Source organism: Amblyraja radiata, chromosome 28 (assembly GCF_010909765.2).
Source record: "Amblyraja radiata isolate CabotCenter1 chromosome 28, sAmbRad1.1.pri, whole genome shotgun sequence".
In the NCBI taxonomy this organism is placed as follows: domain Eukaryota; kingdom Metazoa; phylum Chordata; class Chondrichthyes; order Rajiformes; family Rajidae; genus Amblyraja; species Amblyraja radiata.
Genome location: NC_045983.1, coordinates 22,824,631 through 22,844,486, shown reverse-complemented (window position 1 = coordinate 22,844,486; position 19,856 = coordinate 22,824,631). Strand labels below are relative to the sequence as shown.

Here is a 19,856-nt window from a genome sequence, read left to right as displayed (position 1 = left end):
AAATTGAGTTCCGGAGATCCACATTCAACACGATGTTTGAATCTTAGGCCATTTTGAAAATACAGGTGCCATTGTGCCCAGAATCTATGCTTATCATCAGTCAAACTGAAAATTAAAGGCATTGACACTGAGTGGAACTTGTGTCTTTGTAAAGTTATTTTATTGTATGCCTTTTGACTGCATCTCCACACAGAGTTCAACAATTTCAGATAATATTTTTCAACATTTTTTACTTTGTGTTTTCAGCATTAACTGCAATTTGTCTGTATATTCAAGGAGTGATTCTATTTCTCCCATTGACACCACATACTAAATATAGTTTTCCCTTCTGAATTACACCCTAACATAGAGTACCTCCTTCCCTGTATTCTCTCCACTGTATAATCTATATAACTCCAATCTTTCTTACTCCTAACAGCATGTAATGGACATGAAACTTCTAATTTGATTTCCCTCCACGGATGTTGTTTGATTTGCTGAATGTTTCCAAATTCCATTTTTATTCACCATTTATGAAAGTCACTATAATTTGCATTTGCAATAAAGATTGTAAGCCAAAAGTCATCCTTGCATGTGAATAAAAAAATCTCTCTCAATTACGTCCTTTTAGAAATTATGCTGAAGAGGAAGATGAAGCCAATGAGGAAGAGGAAGAGGAAGTAGAAGAAGAGGAGGAAGAGGAAGAAGAGGAAGAAGACGATGATTATGAGGAGCGAGAAGGGCCTAGACTTAGATGTAAGATGCGTTTCTAAGCAATAATGTTCAACATTTAGTATCTTGTATTATTTTTGATTTATAATTGTCATGTATACAGTGAAAAGCATTGTGTACGCTATTCAGTCAAATGTACTAGGCAATCTCTAGGGCCTAAAGGCTGATAGGTTTCCTGAACTGATAGCTTACATCTTGGGCTCTTCTGGGGAGAAAAAAATGGCTGTTGAATTGGTGCAATTTAACAATGAAGCTTGATTACCACTTTGATTGGATAGAAAATACAATTGGCAGATTTTTATGAAAGGATACAGTTTTTGAAAAAAATTTGTGGGACTCTGGGGATGTAATGAGGGGACTCATGTAATGAGGGGATGCATTTGGATTTCCAAAAACTATTCAATAGGATGTTGCATTCAATGTCAATGCACTAACTAAGAACATACATGGTTATACATTAACATCAATAGAGGTTTGGCTAGCTAACAGAAAGCTGTGGTAAATGGATGATATTCTAACTGGCACACTGAAGCTAGTCAGGTGACACGGGGGTCAGTATTGGAAGTCAATTAGTTACAGTTTATACTAATTCGGGACTGCACTAACCACATTAGCTAGTCAGTTATCGGAACAATCTGGGAAAGAATGGTGATTAAGCAAGTGGATAACATTTGGTCGATGGCATGAGTATAATGTGAAGAAATGTGAGTTTATCCACTTTGGTTGGGAAAGTAGAAAAGCAGAATATTGTTTAAATGGAGAGAGAATACAGAGTAATCTGGTTATTATTAAAGCTAACCATCAAGTAATTAGGAAAGCAAATGGAATGTTCACTTTGTTAGGAAAGGATTGAACATTTCTTGCAACTTCTGAAACTTTAGTGCTTTTGATATATTATTTCTGTGCTTTATTTTTAGAAATATAGAAACATAAAAAAATAGATGCAGCAGTAGGCCTTTCGGCCCTTTGAACCAGCACCGCCATTCAACGTGATCATTCCTGCTTTTTCCCCATACCCCTTGATTCCCTTAGCCCTAAGAGTTAAATCTGACTCTCTTGAAAACATCCAGTGATTTGGCCTCCACTGCCTTCTGCGGCAGAGAATTCCACAGATTCACAACTCTCTGGGTGAAGAAGTTTTTCCTCATCTCAGTCCCAAATGGCCTACCCTTTATTCTTAAACTGTGATGACCCCTGGTTCTGGACTCCCCTACCATCGGGACCATTTTGCCTGCATCTAGCCTGTCCAATCCTTTAAGAATTTGATATGTTTCTATAAGATCCCCTCTCATCCTAAATTTCAGTGAATACAAGCCCAGTCGACCCATTCTTTCATCATATGTCAGTCCCGCCATCCCGGGATTAAACCTGGTGAACCTACGCTGCATTCCCTCAATAGCAATAATGTCCATCCACAAATTAGGAGACCAAAATTGCACACAACTCTCCAGGTGCGGTCTCACCAGGGCCCTGTACAACTGCAGTAGGACCTCCTTGCTCCTAACCTCAAATCTCACAACGAAGGCCAACATGCCATTAGGTTTCTTCACTGCCTGCTGTACCTGCATGCTTACTTTTAGTGACTGATCTACAAGCACACCCAGGTCCCGTTGCACCTCCCCTTTTCCTAATCTGACACCATTCAGATAATAATCTGCCTTCCTGTTCTTGCCACCAAAGTGGATAACCTCACATTTATCCACATTATACTGCAGCTGCCATGCATCTGCCCACTCACCCAACCTATCCAAGTCGCCCTGCAACCTCGTAGCATCCTCATCGCAGTTCACACTGCCGCCCAGCTTTATGTCATCTGCAAACTTGGAGATGTCACATTGAATTCCCTCTTCTAAATCGTTAATATATATTGTAAATAACTGGGGTCCCAGCACCGAGCCTTGCGCACCCCACTAGTCACTGCCGGCCTTTCTGAAAAGGACCCGTTAATTCATACTCTTTGCTTCCTGTCTGCCAACCAGTTCTCGATCCATGTCAATACCCTACCATGTGCTCTACTTTTGCACACTAATCTCTTGTGTGGGACCTTGTCAAAGGCTTGTTGGAAGGCCAGGTACACCCACTGGCTCTCCCTTATCCATTCTACTCGTTACATCCTCAAAAAATTCCAGAAGATTAGTCGAGCATGATTTCCCCTTCATAAATCCATGCTGACTTTGACCGATCCTGTCTCTGCTTTCCATATGCGCTGATATAACATCTTTAACAAATGACTCGAGCATCTTCCCCACTACCGATGTAAGGCTAACTGGTCTATAATTCCCCGTTTTCTGTCTCCCTCCTTTCTTAAAAATTGGCTACCCTCCAGTCCACAGGAACTGATCCAGAGTCGAGAGAACATTGGAAAATGATCACCAATGCATCCATAATTTCTAGGCCACCTCCTTGAGTACTCTGGGATGCAGACCATCATACCCTGGGGATTTATCTGCCTTCAGTCCCAACAGTTTACCTAACACCATTTCCTGACTAATGTGGATTCCCTTCAGTTCCTCCATTCCATTAGATCCTCAGTCCCCTCGTATTTTGGGGGGATTGTTTGTGTCTTCCTTGGTGAAGACAGAACCAAAGTACAGGTTTAACTGTTCTGCCATTTCCTTGTTTCCCATTTGCTCTATGTAAGGTGAGCAGAACAGCTGCCGTGACTTCTGTTCAGAAATGTGGTAGGGGGACTTGAGTTGCATGCCATTCTGTGGGCGCTGTTGCAGCTAATCTTAAACTGTACTAAGATTAATTTTAAATTGTTATTTTACGTATCGGCAAAAATGATAAATGGAGTTGAATAAGAATCATGGAATTAATCAGGAAAGGTTTAGAGATAAAATTAACATTGTGGTATTGAGCTCTTCCAGAATCTTCTGGGTTTAGACCCTATGTTGCACAGCTTCATTCTGAGGCCTTGATAACTCTTGTAACAAGGAAGGGAAAGAACGATCATACTCTCATGTCCTAATTACCTTGTAATCTAAGCGTCGGATTTTGTTCTGTGGAAAGTACTGATTTTCGGTTGTTAGGTTTTCGTAGAAAGACTAACATGAGACCTTGTCGTCAAGAAGAAGGACTAATGTGGGGAGGGTGTCCTTATAAATTGAAACTTGAGGACAGAGCATAATGGGGTGAGAGATGATGGAATGCAGCTTCAAACCAAACAAAAGCTTTGCTGGAATCCACTTGAATGGTGCGCATGAAAGGATCTGTGTGCCAGCAGAGTGATCACACGTGAATCTTGCTCTTTACAGCGAGACCCAAGAAAGTTGCCAAAAAAAAACCAGGCGTTCGGGGCCGTCCTCGGAAACATCCCAAACAGCCGGAGAAGAAACGGTCCCCGCACGGTCAAGGCAGAAATACTCGACGCAAGACATCGCCTGTCAACGGAGTGGACATTGATGAGCTGGTGAGTGCCAAGCTACCAATTTCAGAATTTCAAGTTGTGCAACAAGATAGTTATAAAATGAACAGGTGTTTGTCTGAAAATGCTTTAATGGTGTATTCTGAAATCCAAACTTGAGATAACAGATATTCGATTGCAAGGAGACAGACCATCGTATTTCTAGCTTTCGAGGAATCAATTTGTCAGTCACTGTGACTAATGACTTTCCCATTCTCCATTTGTTGCAATGTTGTTCCAAAACCAACACAAACCATCATTAGGTGTGGCATTTATACAAGTATCATTTAGATATATCATAATTTTATGCAACCAGAAAGCAAGAAATTCACACATTTTTCTTTTCCACATGCATTGTGGAAAAGAAAAATGTGTGAATTTCTTGCTTTCTGGTTGCATAAAATTATGATATATCTAAATGATACTTGTATAAATGCCACACCTAATGATGGTTTGTGTTGGTTTTGGAACAACATTGCAACAAATGGAGAATGGGAAAGTCATTAGTCACAGTGACTGACAAATTGTACAAGCCCCTAAAACATGCCTCCGTAAATCAACACTTCATGTAGTCGTAGCGATTGCCTATTATTATTCCTGGTCATGGATATAACATTTTTAAAACCTAACTTAGGTTTTAGGGTTAGAGATGATAATGCTAAATGCAGCACAGATTTTTTTTTAAAGCATTCCTTCTTTCCCCGTAGCCAAGTAGCTGAGTTGTACAAGCCAGCAAAGACTCCAGCTGATTTTTACTGAGAAATGGTAGAGTTGGCCTGGATTTGGTAGTTATTCCATATTCAGTGGGCAGTTCTCTTTCGGAAGTCTTATGTAAACATAATGTGAGGACAGATGAGGCAGCTGTGGTGACGCTCCTAATCGGATCATGTCCAGTGTAATACAAGCTACATGTTAGCCCAAGAGACACGCAGTGTCATCTGGGCATAAGAGTATCCAATCTCAATACAAATTAAATGGTAAATAACCTGATTTGAGATCAGTAATTTTTTCACAGTCATATAGACCATATTGTCTGTTGGCAGTGATGGCATTTCATATTGAAATTTTTTAAACATAAATAATTGTTGTTGGTAATTCAATCAGAACCAGCTCTGCCTGCATTGCCAAGACTTTGATGCTATATTAATTTCTCAAGCATCAATTGCAATACTTTCTTGAGATGCTTAAAAGCAATGATCAGCAGGAAGACTGCCAAAGATCGAAGATTCCATCAATTTACTATGAAGAGTCCAAATACTGTGAATGAAGGTCTAATGTTCTAATTTATTTGTTTGCTAACTAATGCAAGATCTGGTCGGGAGTGAAATTTTCAAGTAACATTCCTACACATCATTTACTATCCCATCAAAGTGGTAATCAAGCTTCATTATTAAATTGCAGATTTTTATTCAATTGCCGTGACTGCTTGATTATACAGAAAATTGACTTCCTATATTTCGTAGTATTAAAAAATAAAGTGTTAGAATCTGACCTTTTGATTGATAAGAACACTAAATCCTGCCATTTAATATTCTAAATGCCAGTTTAAATCATACCTTTGCAATTGGCTACCAAGAGGCCAATCAGGTCTGGGAAGTAGTTGTTGGGATCTGGAAGTAAGCTTTGGGAGAAGGGAAAATGAAAGTCTAGGAATAGGCCTCAACGCCATCAGGTACGGTGGAAAGTCAAAGATGTTGTACCTTTTCTTGGCCAGACGTACTTAACACACAAATTAAGTGTACTGTATACTTTTTGAGCTTAATCAATAATTAAGTGTTCTTCACAGATCATTCCAATCCCAAACGATTAACATTCAGAGGCAAATAATTTAGAAGTCTCAAGAATTCCTGTCCGTATTCTTCCCTTTAAAAAAAAATATTTCTTCTGATCAGGGTCATGAAATTCTTGTTTTTGAGAAATCATTGCTGGCATTCCAACTATGTTGTCGGGTCTTTTCTTCTCCTACTTTGAGTAGGTCAAGCTGGAGATGCCAGGAAATTATTCTGGTCTCAACTAAGGGAACAAAAAAAAATCAGTGGAAGATTTTTGATAAATATCTCGGCAAAGATGCTCTTGAACCCATACACTTCATGGATTATTGAGAGATGATTCATAGGTCGTTAAGAGGGTTTAAAATAGGACTACATGTATCTGTAGACTGGGGGGTCCAATTAGTATTAGAATCCCAATAATGCAGCCGCAATTCGGGCTGTTTGTACTGCTGACAGTTGTTTCTGGCCTGCTGGGGTTAGAGAGAGTCGTAGCACTCAGTCAGCTGTCCTGTTGTACTCCAGCCAAACAGAAGTGGGGTCGTCTTTCATGGGCAGCAATTATCAGGAGACCAAATAAACAGTATCTACGTACCCGACCTGATAATCCATCCTCATTTGTCACAGACAGATTCAGTAGGATAAACCAATCCAGAGTGTACTAGCATACGTGATCGTGCACACTTGTAAGGGGAAGCATGAGAAAAAAACATGTGGTAAGGATTGCGTGAGATGTGCAAGCTAAATTCTCATACTTTGTTGACTTGAACTATGGTGGAGTATCCAGTATTTTCATAAATGTTCTGTACTGTAGGTTTGGAATAGTACTAATGGTTATAATACTTAGCACTGGTGATGTCAATACAAACATACTGAAGATCAAATATCACTTAAAATACTTTCCTACAACATAGAATCTTTATTGGCTGAAATATCTTCAGTCAGAGGGTGGTGAATTTGTGGAATTCTTTGCCACAGAAGGCTGTGGATGCAAAGTCAGTTGATATATTTAAGGCAGAGACAGATAGATTCTTGATTAGTACGGGTGTCAGAGGTTATGGGGAGAAGGCAGGAGAATGGCATTAGAAGAGAGAGATGATTGAATGGCGCAGTAGACTTGATGGGCCGAATGGGCTAATTCTGGTCATATCACTTATGATCTTATGATCTGTTGTAATACATTTAAGTTTGCATGCTCCTGTGTTTTGATCATTAAGGATTACTTCACAGTCTTGCATTATTCAACCATATAATTTTAAAGTTATGTACTGTCAATGCTGTCAGGTAGAGGGTTGGCAAATATAGAGAATTAATAATATATTGTAAGAGTACGGGAGACTGGTGACTAAAATTGGTATTGGGGGTAGGGTGTTGACATGGATAGAAAATTGGTTTGCAGACCGGAAGCGTGACCGAATGAGTAGGAGTGAACGGGTCCTTTTCAGAATGGCAGGCAGTGGCGAATGGAGTGCCGCAAGGCTCGGTGTTGGGGCCGCAACTGTTTACCATATATATTAATGATTTGGAAGAGGGAATTAGGAGCAACACTAGCAAGTTTGCGTATGACACAAAGCTGGGTGGCAGTGTGAGCTGTGAAGAGGATGTTAGGAGGTTGCAGAGTGACCTGGACAGTTGAGTGAGTGGGCTGATGCGTGGCAGATGCAGTATAATATAGATAAATGTGAAGTTATCCACTTTGGCGGCAGAAATAAGGGGACAGATTATTATCTCAATGGGGTTAGGTTAGGTAAGGGGGAGGTGCAAAGAGACTTGGGCGTCCTTGTACACCGGTCACTGAAAGTTGGCTTACAGGTACAGCAGGCAGTGAAGAAAGCTAATGGAATGTTGGCCTTCATAACAAGAGGATTTCAGTATAGGAGTAAAGAGGTTCTTCTGCATGTGTATAGGGCTCTAGTGAGCCCACATCTGGAGTACTGTGTACAGTTTTGGTCTCCAAATTTGAGGAAGGACATCCTTGTGATTGAGGCAGAGCAGCGTAGGCTCACGAGATTGATCCCTGGGATGGCGGGACTGTCATATGAGGAAAGATCAAAGAGTAGGCTTGTATTCACTGGAGTTTAGAAGGATGAGGGAGGATCTTACAGAAACATATAAAATTTAAAAGGACTGGACAAGCTAGATGCAGGAAAAATGTTCCCAATGTTGGGCGAGTCCAGAACCAGGGGCCACAGTCTTAGAATAAAGGGGAGGTCATTTAAGACTGAGATGAGAAAAAACGTTTTCACCCAGAGAGTCGTGAATTTATGGAATTCCCTGCCATTAGGCAGTGGAGGCCAAGTCACTGGATGGATTTAAGAGCGCGTTAGATCTAGCTCTAGTGGCTAGTGGAGTCAAGGGATATGGGGAGAAGGCAAGCACGGGTTATTGATAGGGGACGATCAGCCATGTTCACAATGAATGGCGGTGCTGGCTCGAAGGGCCGAATGGCCTCCTCCTGCACCTATTTTCTATGTTCTATGTTTCTATGTTATACTACCTCACCTGTGAAACACAGTGGTGGGGGTGTTATTGCCTGGGCATGTATGGCTACTGAAGGAACTGGCTCACTTATCTTCATTGATGATACAACTGCTGAAGGTAGTAGCATAATGAATTCTGAAGTATATAGACACATCCTATCTGCTCAAGTTCAAACAAATGTCTCAAAACTCATTGGCCAGCGGTTCATTCTACAGCAAGCCAATTATCCCAAACATACTGCTAAAGCAACAAAGGAGTTTTTCAAAGCTAAAAAATGGTAAATTCTTGAGTGGCCAAGTCAATCACCAGATCTGAACCTAATTGAGCATGCCTTTATATGCTGAAGAGAAAACTGCAGGGGACTAGCCCCCAAAACAAGCATAAGCTAGAGATGGCTGCATTACAGGCCTGGCAGAGCATCATCAGAGGGAAGACTCCCAGCAACTGGTGATGTCCATGAATCACAGACTTCAAGCAGCCATTGCATGCAAAGGATATGCAACAAAATACTTAACATGACTACTTTCATTTACATGACATTGCTTTGTCCCAAACATGATGGTGCCCTGAAATGGGGAGACTGAGTATAAACACAGCTGTAATTTCCACATGGTGAAACCAAAATTTATTAAAATGTCCTTTATTAGAATCTGACAATGTGTACTTCAACCACATGTAATTTTTTCGATTACAAATCTCAAATTGTGGAGTACAGAGGCAAATAAATAAATGATGGGTCTTTGTCCCAAGCCTTATGGAGGGTACTGTATAGTGAAAAGGTTTGCTATGCACGTAATCCAATCAAGTCAGACAATACTATACATAAATGCAATCAAGTACAACAGGTAGAGCTAGCTAAGTCTAACCAAAAGCTGTCTAATCACCATCATTCACAGCTGGAAATGGCAGGAATGCAAAGCTTTGATTTGATCCATTGGTTGTGGGATCATTCAACTGTTTTATGTGTATTACTTTCATTGTTTGGCATGCAAGCGGTTCTGAGTAGCTTCAACATGTTGGTGCCACATTCTTTGGACATCTAGTATTTTTGTTGGATATTCCTCAGAGATTCCTGCTTGTGTTAAAGTACAATTCTCTAGCTGATGTTCTTTAGCATCTTACGAATGCCATGAGATATGTTTGTTGGTCAAATGTGATGAGTTGATTAGCTTTCTTCATTTGTCTTGCCATAGAGCAATATTTTAGAGTATTATTGAAAACCACAATTTGCTACTGAAGGAGGTCAAGTCAATGGATATTTTTACGGCAGGGATAGATAGATGCTTGATTAGTACGGGTGTTGGGTTATGGACAGAAGACAGGAGAATGGGGTTAGGAGGGAGAGATAGATCAGCCATGATTGAATGGTGGAGTAGACTTGATGGGCTGAATGGCCTAATTCTGCTCCTATTACTTATGGCCTTATGACCAATATGGAAGTATCTTCTTTCTCAGTTACAAATCTACCACAATCCTGTTACTGAAGCTAAATTGGTGGTAAATGTACATTGGGCAATGTCTGAGATTTTTCATTGCTGGGTATGTTGTTGAGAGCATACAATTTCAATGCTGTAGTCCCCAATCTTCCCCACCTCCCAAACCCACTCATCCGGAGATACATGGGTTTGAATCCTTAGCAGTTTAATGCAGTTACCATGAACAACAACACTTCTACTGGGGATATTATCACGTTTCAATTGCTATGTTTTTACTTGCGTAATTAGTATGTTTAATACAATCCTTTTGCCAAAGGACAATTGTTTCAAATTCTGTGTTTGCCTTCATTACCTTCTCTGGTTAATGTTAATTTACCACTAATCTGGATATTTTCAGTAGGAAATATTGGCAGTGGTAAGGCCTTCAACATTGAGCTGCAGTAGCGCTTAACCTCGACACTTGGTGGCATTTAACGGTGCCGCCTGGCCTGGGGAGGCATGGCTTTTAGCGGTCTGCAGACGCGGTAAAGATATTAGTTTCGCTTTGTGGGCTTATGAGCCTGTAAGCTACTCGTGGAGGAGGCCGCTTAGAGGCTGTCTTTGTCTCCTCCGCCATTCAATGTGATCATGGCTGATCACCCCCTGACTCTGCTATTTTTAAGAGCCCTTTCAAGAGAGAGCTAGATAGGGCTTTTAAAAATAGCGGAGCCAGGGGATATGGGGAGAAGGCAGGAATGGGGTACTGATTGTGGATGATCAGCCATTCAATGTGATCATGGCTGATCATCCACAATTAATACCCCGTTCCTGCCTAATCCCCATATCCCCTGACTCCGCTATTTTTAAAAGCCCTATCTAGCTCTCTCTTGAAAGCATCCAGAGAACCTGCCTCCACCGCCCTCTGAGGGAGAGAATTCCACAGACTCGCCACTCTGTGAGAAAAAGTGTTTCCTCGTCTCCGTTCTAAATGGCTTACTCCTTATTCTTAAACTGTGGCCCCTGGTTCTGGACTCCCCCAACTTCGGGAACATGTTTCCTGCCTCTAGTGTGTCCAACCCCTTAACAATCTTATATGTTTCAATGTGATAACCTCTCATCCTTCTAAGCTCCAGAGTGTACAAGCCCAGCTGCTCCATTCTCTCAGCATATGACAGTCCCGCCATCCCGGGAATTAACCTTGTAAACCTACGCTGCACTCCCTCAATAGCAAGAATGTCCTTCCTCAAATTAGGGGACCAAAACTGCACACAATACTCCAGGTGTGGTCTCACTAGGGCTCTGCACAAATGCAGAAGGACCTCTTTGCTCCTATATTCGATTCATCTTGTTATAAAGGCCAACATGTCATTTACTTTCTTCACTGTCTGCTGTACCTGCATGCTTACTTTCATAGACTGATTTACAAGGACCCCCCAGATCCCGTTGTACTTCCCCTTTTCCCAATTGACCATTTCAATTAACGGGTGAACTTCAGTTGGGTGAGATCTTACATGAATCACTAAGTTATTGTGTTTCTGTGAAAAGAACATTTGGCGTAACTATAATTTATGGAGACTAATTCTAGAAGTTTATCTTATACAAGGTGTCTGACTTTTCTCTTGTATTTTATGTTCTTTGGTTACCTTGAATCTTGACTGCCTCAAAGTATACACCTCTTTCTTCAAAGGCTTGTGTGAACTTTAAATCAATTCCAGGCATTAACAAAATTCATTTAGTATTGGCCCTGCTCAGTTTAAACAAATAGATTTTATGCAGTAGTACTGTTTGCAAATGATAACCAGAACATATTTCCCCGACTTCTTCACGGTCTAAGATGCTTTTCTTGACACAGTGCACTTGATGCTTTGAGTTAAACCATTTGAGAATAAATGATGCATTTTGTAGATATACAGTGTGCTGGAGGGAATGAACTTTTAATATAGTGAATGCGATACTAATCAAGTGGGAAGCTATATCTTGGATGGATTCATACATTTTGAGTCTTGTTGGAGCTGCTGTGTCCAGGTGTGTCATGTATTCCATTGCATCCATGACGTCTTTTGCAGATGGGGGAATAGCTTTAGAGTGTCACTTGATTTGCTGGAAATCGGATACCTCGCCTTAAACTATATGATGTGCTCTTGTAGCTACTGTTATTTATTCCTCCAGCAGGTCCAGTTGAGTTTATGGTCTGTGGTGTCCACCATCAGGACCTTGATGGGGGCTTTGGGACTGTTAATGTTGCATGCAGGGGGAACTACTTCAAGTGCTGAGCTGGAGGGAATGGAATTAAATTTGTAATAATAAACAAACATCTTTACTTCTTGAACTCAAGATGGGAGGAGGGTCATTAATGAAGAAACTGAAGATGATTGTGCCTAGAACGTAAACCTGAGGAACTCCTTGCTGTCATATATTGGGGTTAGGATAATTGACTTCTAGTAATGGTAAGAAGATTATCGATGTGTAACTGCGGCTTGATAGTAATGAGGACGGTTTCTGCAATTACTTTGAGAGAAGATCCATCAGGCTATACGTAGACAATAGGATTTTTTTGCAAACGGGGTGCATGGGTGATCTTCTCACGTTGTTGGATAGATGGCAGTGTTGTAATTATATTGGAACAATATGAGTAGAGATAAGGCTAGTTCTGAAGTGCAGGTCTTTCTTTAATGCAGCCAGAACGGTATCTAGTCTTATTCTTTTCCCTGTATTCATTGTTCCCAGCTATTCCTCGCCGTATAGAGCAAATTTGAATTGGCTGAAGAGTCCAATGGTGGGGATCTCAAGAAGGAAGTCCACACTCTTGGTCACAACCCTGGAAGAACGGTGTATGGATATCATGATATGATATGATTTGACTGAAATTCACGCACAAACAATAAATCCTTGCCAGGAGAAAGATGAATCTTGCATTCTGATTAATTTCACTTTTTGCTTGGTAGGAGAGAACGATTCATACACATTTGCCTTTCTAATTACTATTTACTTGTGCTGATAGGTGCGCAAAAGAACAAAATATAGATCACGAAGACTAACCCTGGAGCTGACAAAGTGTGAAGAAATCCTGAATAAATTAATCAGATCCAGATACAGCTGGCCCTTTAGGTAAGTGAATTACACTATGCTACAAGGAAAGATTACTAGTGTAGTAAAAAGGTTATAATCGACAAAGTCAGCAAGGTTTTGCAAAAGAGAATGTAATCACATTTAATGGTTTTGTACATTTTTAAGGTGAAAAAGTGAACCTAAGATGTCTTTGGATTTTCAGGAGACATTTCAGGAAGCATTCAAGAGGTTATTACTGAGAGTATGGTTCATTATATGGGGAAGATACATTAGCATTTTCCAATCGTTTTACAGAACAGAAAAGGTGGGAATATACAGTTAATTTTCAGAATAAGATTAGTTTATCAAATATACAACGGTGCAACAAAATTCCTTATTAACTTGAAGTTCACCAAGTAAACAGTATACATAAAATCATGATAAATATTGCAATTAATTCAATGTGGACCCATAAACCTATACTATAAAACAACAGATTGGTGCAAGATTGTTCTGGAATCTGAAGAATTGCATAAAAATGTAACAGTACAATAACCGAATGACGTTGAGTTAAGAGTACATAGCAGCACCTCTAAAAGGGGGTGTGAAAAGTGATTGGTTTAGAAGTCTGATAGCAATGGGGAAACAGCAGTTCTTATATCTGGATATCTAAGGTTTCAAGCTCCTGTATCTTCTCTCAGAAGGTAGATGGTAAAAAAGGGAATGGCCAGGGTGGTAGATGTCCTTGGTGATGCCGTGACATTGGTCGAGATGAAGGAAGTTATGAGCCAGTGATGGACTGGGCTGCATTCACCCCTCTCTGCATGTTCTGAGCTGAGCAGTTGCCATACCAGACTGGGATGCACCCCATCGCAATACTTTCTGTAGCACATCTGTAGACGTTAAAGATAATTCTTGAGGACATGCCGAATCTTCTCAGATGCCCAAGATAGTGGATACACTGATGCACTTTCTTGATCACCAAGGGACCAAGTTAGGTTGTGGGTGATATGGATGCCAATTAACACGAAGCTGTCAACCATCTCTACATCTGATGAGGGCAGACAAATTATTTTGTTTTGCTGACGTTAAGGGATAGGTTGCTGTCCTGACACTGTGACGAAGGTTCTTAATCTTTTTATTTTACTTTGTCTCATAATAGTTGGTGTTGATTTTGTGGGTGATAGTGAGTAACTAGTGGGTGTTGCAAAGATCTATACCTGGCTAGGATGAGCAGGTTCATATCACAATGTGTCAACTCCTGCAGTTTAACAGGAGTGTTGTCTGTTGTGCAAGTAAAAGCACATGAAAATGAGGCAATTGTTTGTTTCCGCTTTTTCTATATAAAGTTTACTGGGTTTTTTTTTCTCCTTCTTAGAGAGCCTGTGACAATTGAAGAAGCAGAAGATTATTTTGAAATAATCACTAAGCCTTTGGATTTGCAGACTATGCTGAGCAAATGTTCATGCAGCACCTACAGATCTGTAGAAGATTTTCTTGAGGATATAAAGTTGGTGTTTAACAATGCAGAATTGTATAATCAGGAAGGAAGCCAGGTCCTCACCTGTGTAGAAAAATCAGAACGATGCTTTGTTGAGATGTTGCAGAAACACCTCCCTAACTACAACTACAGAAGAGGCAAACCACGAAAGAGCATCCAGAAACGGACAAGGTTGGTGCAAGTTGTGATGGAGGATGTTGAGGAAGAGGATCTGGAAGAGGACGAGTACGTCGACAGTGATGCAGAATCAAGTGAACATTCCATCTCACCACGCAAGCGACGGAAGTGAACTGCAAATAGCCAAGATTTCTAAATGATGGATGTAGTAATTATTTTGGAAACTGCAGACATATTTGTACTTTAAATGTTTACGTTGACTGATTTAAAATACTGGATCAAAAATAAAACTTCAACCGTGGACACTTTCATAGGAATATAAAAAGGTTGAAACCAAAAGCTCTTATAGAATTTTGTACTCTTGTGCAGTTGGATGAATTTGTGAGGCTGAGGGCTAGAAGGTTCCTTGTTTTATTAAAAATGGTTGTGAAATTAAGATCATTGATTATAGCTCTATAGTTCTCATTACATTGACATCATACAGAATGTTTGCATTAATATTTCTGTCCCTTGTTTCAGCTTTCAGCATAGGCTCTTTCATATTTGTTCATCTTTAAGATGGAGGCGACAATACTGAGAATTAGACCTTAAACTGGTCAGTTCTTGGTTCATTCTAAAAATCGTATATTGCTGGAGGAAATGTATACAGGAGTGGCAAGTCCAGCGGATTGAGGGCCAAGGTTCTAATAGGCTGTGCCAAGTGCCACAAACAATGCATTACCAGCATCTCGTTCATCCAGCAGCATTTTTAAGTTTGACCATATATCAAAAAATGTGTAAAATTATCCTGCATTAATCGCAGAACAGTATTGTAAATGCAAGGCTGCTTTCTATTCTAACGAGGTCCTACAACTTGAGTGGAAATCCTGCCCCTGAAAGAAATCTGAAGCCCAGAATTTGAGCTTCATTTAACTTCCAACCATCTTTTGATTTAAGTTCTGTCATTGAATGACTGGTCGAGAAATGGCTATTGCTGTTGAACATGTCTGACCTGGTGAGATATGTTTAATTTTAGGCATTTCCACATCAAGACTGGTGAGTGATCGTTTCTGACCAGCATCTGTGATGACAAATTTGTATTTTAGTCATCTACCCTGAAATCTCTGGTGTAACCAAAGGGTGTTTTAATATGTTGAGTGTCTAGTTATGACAACTAGAGATTATGCTTACCGTACACGCTACAGTTGGTGAAAGCTAACAGCACCCAGTGATAGAACAATAGCGTTCTAAAACATCTAATGCTTGTTTGTTGCCAACAATGTTGCATTTAACAAGTAGGGTCATCTGGTCTTGTGATTACTGACCAAGTGGTTCTCCGGTGATGCAGTGGGATTTTTAAACTGAAGAATTGTAAAATACTCCTTTATGGAGATTTGTACAGTGCATACAGATGTGCAGACCTAACCAGATTAAGACTCTTGCACTTCAAGTTGTCAGGAAAGAAAAATCGCGTGGCACAACTTGAAATCATTTTCATCTGCCCCTTTACTGTAGTCTGTATAAATAACTGATTTTTTATTTGAGTATTTGTGAGCAACAAGACATTCATCTTCCTTTTCACATCACCAGTTTTTATTTCTTGGGAGAAAAAAGCACTGACTAAAATTTTCTTTTTTAAGTGGGTTTTCCCTGCTTCTCATTTGGCGTTTATCACCTTCTCCTGTCACAGTTGTGTAGGTAAGTGATGTAGAATAAAACTGTGGAATTTTGCATTGTATATTTTCCCAAGTGTCTGTGGTAGTTGTTTGAGGAGGGCTATACTTGTATTAAAAAACATTTTTGAAATTTAAAATAAAAGCAATTATGTTTAAAAATTTGAAAGAATGTTGTTTGTTCCTGTAACGTTATACACTTTAGTTCTTGAGCAATTATTTTAATCTTCTTGCAAATGAAACGTAAACCAAAGGAATAGTTAGATCTCAAACTGGGTGTTGAGCAGCCAGGTTGTTGTCTCTGCGTCAATGTCTGCCAGGTCCTGAGCTCCATTTGGTGGGTGGTAGAGCAGGCACCCAGAGATGACATGGTTTGTTCTGCTCCGCATTCACAGGCTGGGCTCTGGCGGAGCCCCCATCTCCACATGCTGGTATTGAAACGCCCAACTCCAGTACGAAGTCTGTTGAGCTTCACCCATGCTCATCTGGGGAGGTCAGACCCTGGACAGCTTTTATCTGGTGAAGAGATGTAGCTGTGTAATGGAGATGAGGTTGCCTTTCACTCCTGTGACCACTTGGTGGCTATCCAGTGTGCTTTTGTCTCAGTTAGCTGGATTGGATTGGATTCCTTTATTGTCATTCAGACATTTGGGTCTGAACGGAATTTCGTTGCCTGCAGTCATACATATAATAATAAATAACAAAACATACAATAAACACAAATTAACATCCACCACAGTGAGTTCACCAGGCACCTCCTCACTGTGATGGAGGCAAAAGTCTTAAAGTCTGTCTCTTCCCTCCTTGTTCTCCCTCTGCGCTGAGGCGATCCAGGCTTCCGTTGTTGTGACCCCGCCGGATGATGGTGAGTAAGTCCCGCGGCTCAACCGAGCTCCGCGAACGGGCCGGTTCAAGCTCCGCGGCCCAGGGTGGTAGAAGCTGCCGAAGATGCCGCCCTCCAGTCCAGCTGACGCAGCTGTAGTTGCGGGAGCTCCGGAAAAACAGGTCACCAACCTGTGACCTGCGAGCTCCCGACGATGTCGTCCACTGGGCCCGCAGCCGAGCCCCGAATTCAAGTCGCCGCCGCCGAAGCTGGGCCACCGCCACTGGCACGCCACCTCGGCTCCGAATTCGGCCAGCCTACCGTTGGTAAGTCCTGGCTGGCTCTGCCTCCGGAGCCTCGAGGTCGGTCGCAGTTGGAGGCCGCCAGCTCCGCCATTAGGCCTCAGCGCAGATGGAGGCAGAGAAGGGGGATAAGATGGATGCTAGAAGTTTTCCATGTGGAGCAAAACGGTGACGGGACTTCAGTCGGGGGTGGCCTCTGCTGTCTGCTAATAGCCTGATGGAGGAGGTGATCTGGGTCCATGTGTGAAAGTTAGTTTCTTAAAAAGCAGATAGCAACAAACGTTGAAGGTAGACCATGGCAATCTTTAATTAAATCGTCAAGACGGGAGTGGCAAAAGATCTACAATGAGCACAAACATTGCTCAGTGCTTCTCAGGCTCCCACAAACAGAACAATGGAGAGTTAGCACAATTATACATTTTTCCTATCAGTAAAACACTCCTACCAAGTCTGAATATGGCATGACAGAAAGATTCTGTAGCCTTTCACAATATAGGAAAGCTGGGTCCAAATCGAGCTCATCCAATAACAAGTTATTACTTATCTCTGAAGCGTCAGCTATTTTTTTTAAATCTTGACTTCTTTATGCCTTGAATAAGCACATGTTATTACTGCAGGCTGCCATCTTAATGTCTTTATTGAAAAGACAACCTGTCCTCCATATTGTGTTCCATATAATTTACAATGTCATTCAGACTTGGCACCAAGCCATTCCTTTGTTCTAGTCCATGCTTTTATACAAGAACGACTACATTTTGGATTTGACTATTAGCTCTTTCATTCCCTCCTTTTTATCAAACGTGATAACATTCACAGTCCTCGGTAGGTACACACAATGGTCGCAAGTATTAGAGCAATGATTAGCTGAACGATAGAGCCATAATGTATCACCAAAGTCCACCAAACCAAAGTTATGGCTACCAGTTCAATAGTACCCCAAAGTCCATCAAACCAATGGTATGGCAACCATTTCTCATTCTCTTCATTGACAACCATCAGCTTGTTTAGGGTCAATGGATCAGGTGCTACCTATAGGCGGTGTAAACCTTACAGCCGATATTGCGGTTGTGCCATAAAGTTCGCACCTGTCTGAGGGTGTTGCCAGTCTCTTCGTAGATCGTTGCATAGGTCGGGTGCTTTCCCCCACCCCCTCTCCCCCCTCTCGTCCTGTGGTGGGGTTCATCACCTTGATCTAGACGCTAGCATATCCGTGGGTTTGGACAGCTTCTCCCAGTAGGTTTGGGTGGCCTGCTTTCACAACCACGTAGAAGCTGCTGCTGGACTGGAAGCCAAAGACAAAGCCAGCGTAGATTGCAGTCTGTGTTGATGTAGAAGATGCCACTGAAGTTGATGGCATTGAACTCCTCAAATCTGTCAGCAAGGCCAGGATCAGAGTTGGCGGTCTGCAGTAACTCCCTGCCCTTGTTGCGCACTACCCAGTTAGGAACGATCTGCATCGTCCCGTTTGGAACTTCCTCAGGTCAGTCTCACTGTTCTCGGGGCACACGGGATGTTGTTGTCAAAGTCGTCCTTGCAGTTGTCTCCTCTGCTGTCACCATCGGCATTGATCTGGTCAGGGTTGGGAACAAAACAGCAATTGTTCTAATCAGAAACGCCATAATTGCCATCCTCATCAATGTCCTGATTGTCATCACAATGATTACCCACCAGGTCTCAGTCATTGTCTTCCTGGATAGGGTTAGGCATAATCTCTTTCAAGAGGTCCAGCTGTTTCAAAATGTTCAGCTTCTCTCTTTCTAGACCCTTGGTCATACGATAGAGCTCAAAATGCTTCAAGGTTGTTGATCAAATGTGGTTTGTCTTTCCGAAATTGTGACCAAAGGCTTTGCACTTCCTCCTGATCTGTAAAGATGTTCTTTCTTCCGTATGGATCAGCTTTACATGGCGCTGCTGGTAGTGATCAATCAGAAACACCTTGATACCTCCTGGGTGGGGCAAGGTCTTTCACGCACCCCTTCATGCTGCTCTTTTATGTGTTTAATAAGTCCGTCAACTCCTCTGTAAACAGCACAGCAACCCTTATACTGACATCGATACACGGTGGGGAAATCTTCCCTTTCCTAGGTTGACTTTGGTTTCCGGCCACCTTTTTGTGCAGATTGTTTCTTCACATCCTTAATATTGCACTTCTTAACTGGTAACTTACTCTTCTTCCAATTTGGTTGAAAAGACTCATCTGAAGAACCATTCTTAACTTTTATTTCCCTGTCATCTTCACTTAATAAATACCTTTCAGAAAGATCACTGGACTCCAATCCATCCACAACATAATTTCTTATAGAACAAGATGCTTCATTGCAGTTAACTTTTTTTCACATTTATACTGGTTGAGTTGCATCTTGTACCTGAACTTTTTCCCAAGAGAACTCTGTATATTCAGGATCTGAGCACAAGAACATATCCTTCTTCAATGGAAATTCCCAGTTGTCCACATCCACTGACCGCGAAGTGGCTCCATTGTATGTACAAGACTGAAAGTCTGCTAACACTGTGACAGGTTGATGCTTCGCAACATTATCACCCTCACCATTTTCAGTCACTGTTCCATTCCGAGGTGAAAGGGTTATTGAACCATCCAGAACTTCCTCCATTGAGCCCTTATTTCTACTG

At 41.3% G+C, this 19,856-nt stretch overlaps 1 protein-coding gene across 1 annotated transcript in view; it reads left to right on the top strand.

Annotated features, from left to right (window-relative positions):
- The window catches only part of baz1b (bromodomain adjacent to zinc finger domain 1B), a 57,192-nt gene extending 40,923 nt beyond the window's left edge, over positions 1-16,269 (top strand). Inside the window, exons 15-18 of the mRNA XM_033046051.1 lie at positions 611-735; positions 3,969-4,123; positions 12,784-12,890; positions 14,209-16,269. Coding sequence (XP_032901942.1) covers positions 611-735; positions 3,969-4,123; positions 12,784-12,890; positions 14,209-14,620 — 799 coding nt within the window. The 3' untranslated portion in view covers positions 14,621-16,269. The remainder of the gene's footprint in view (positions 1-610; positions 736-3,968; positions 4,124-12,783; positions 12,891-14,208) is intronic.
- Positions 16,270-19,856: the final 3,587 nt, after the last annotated feature.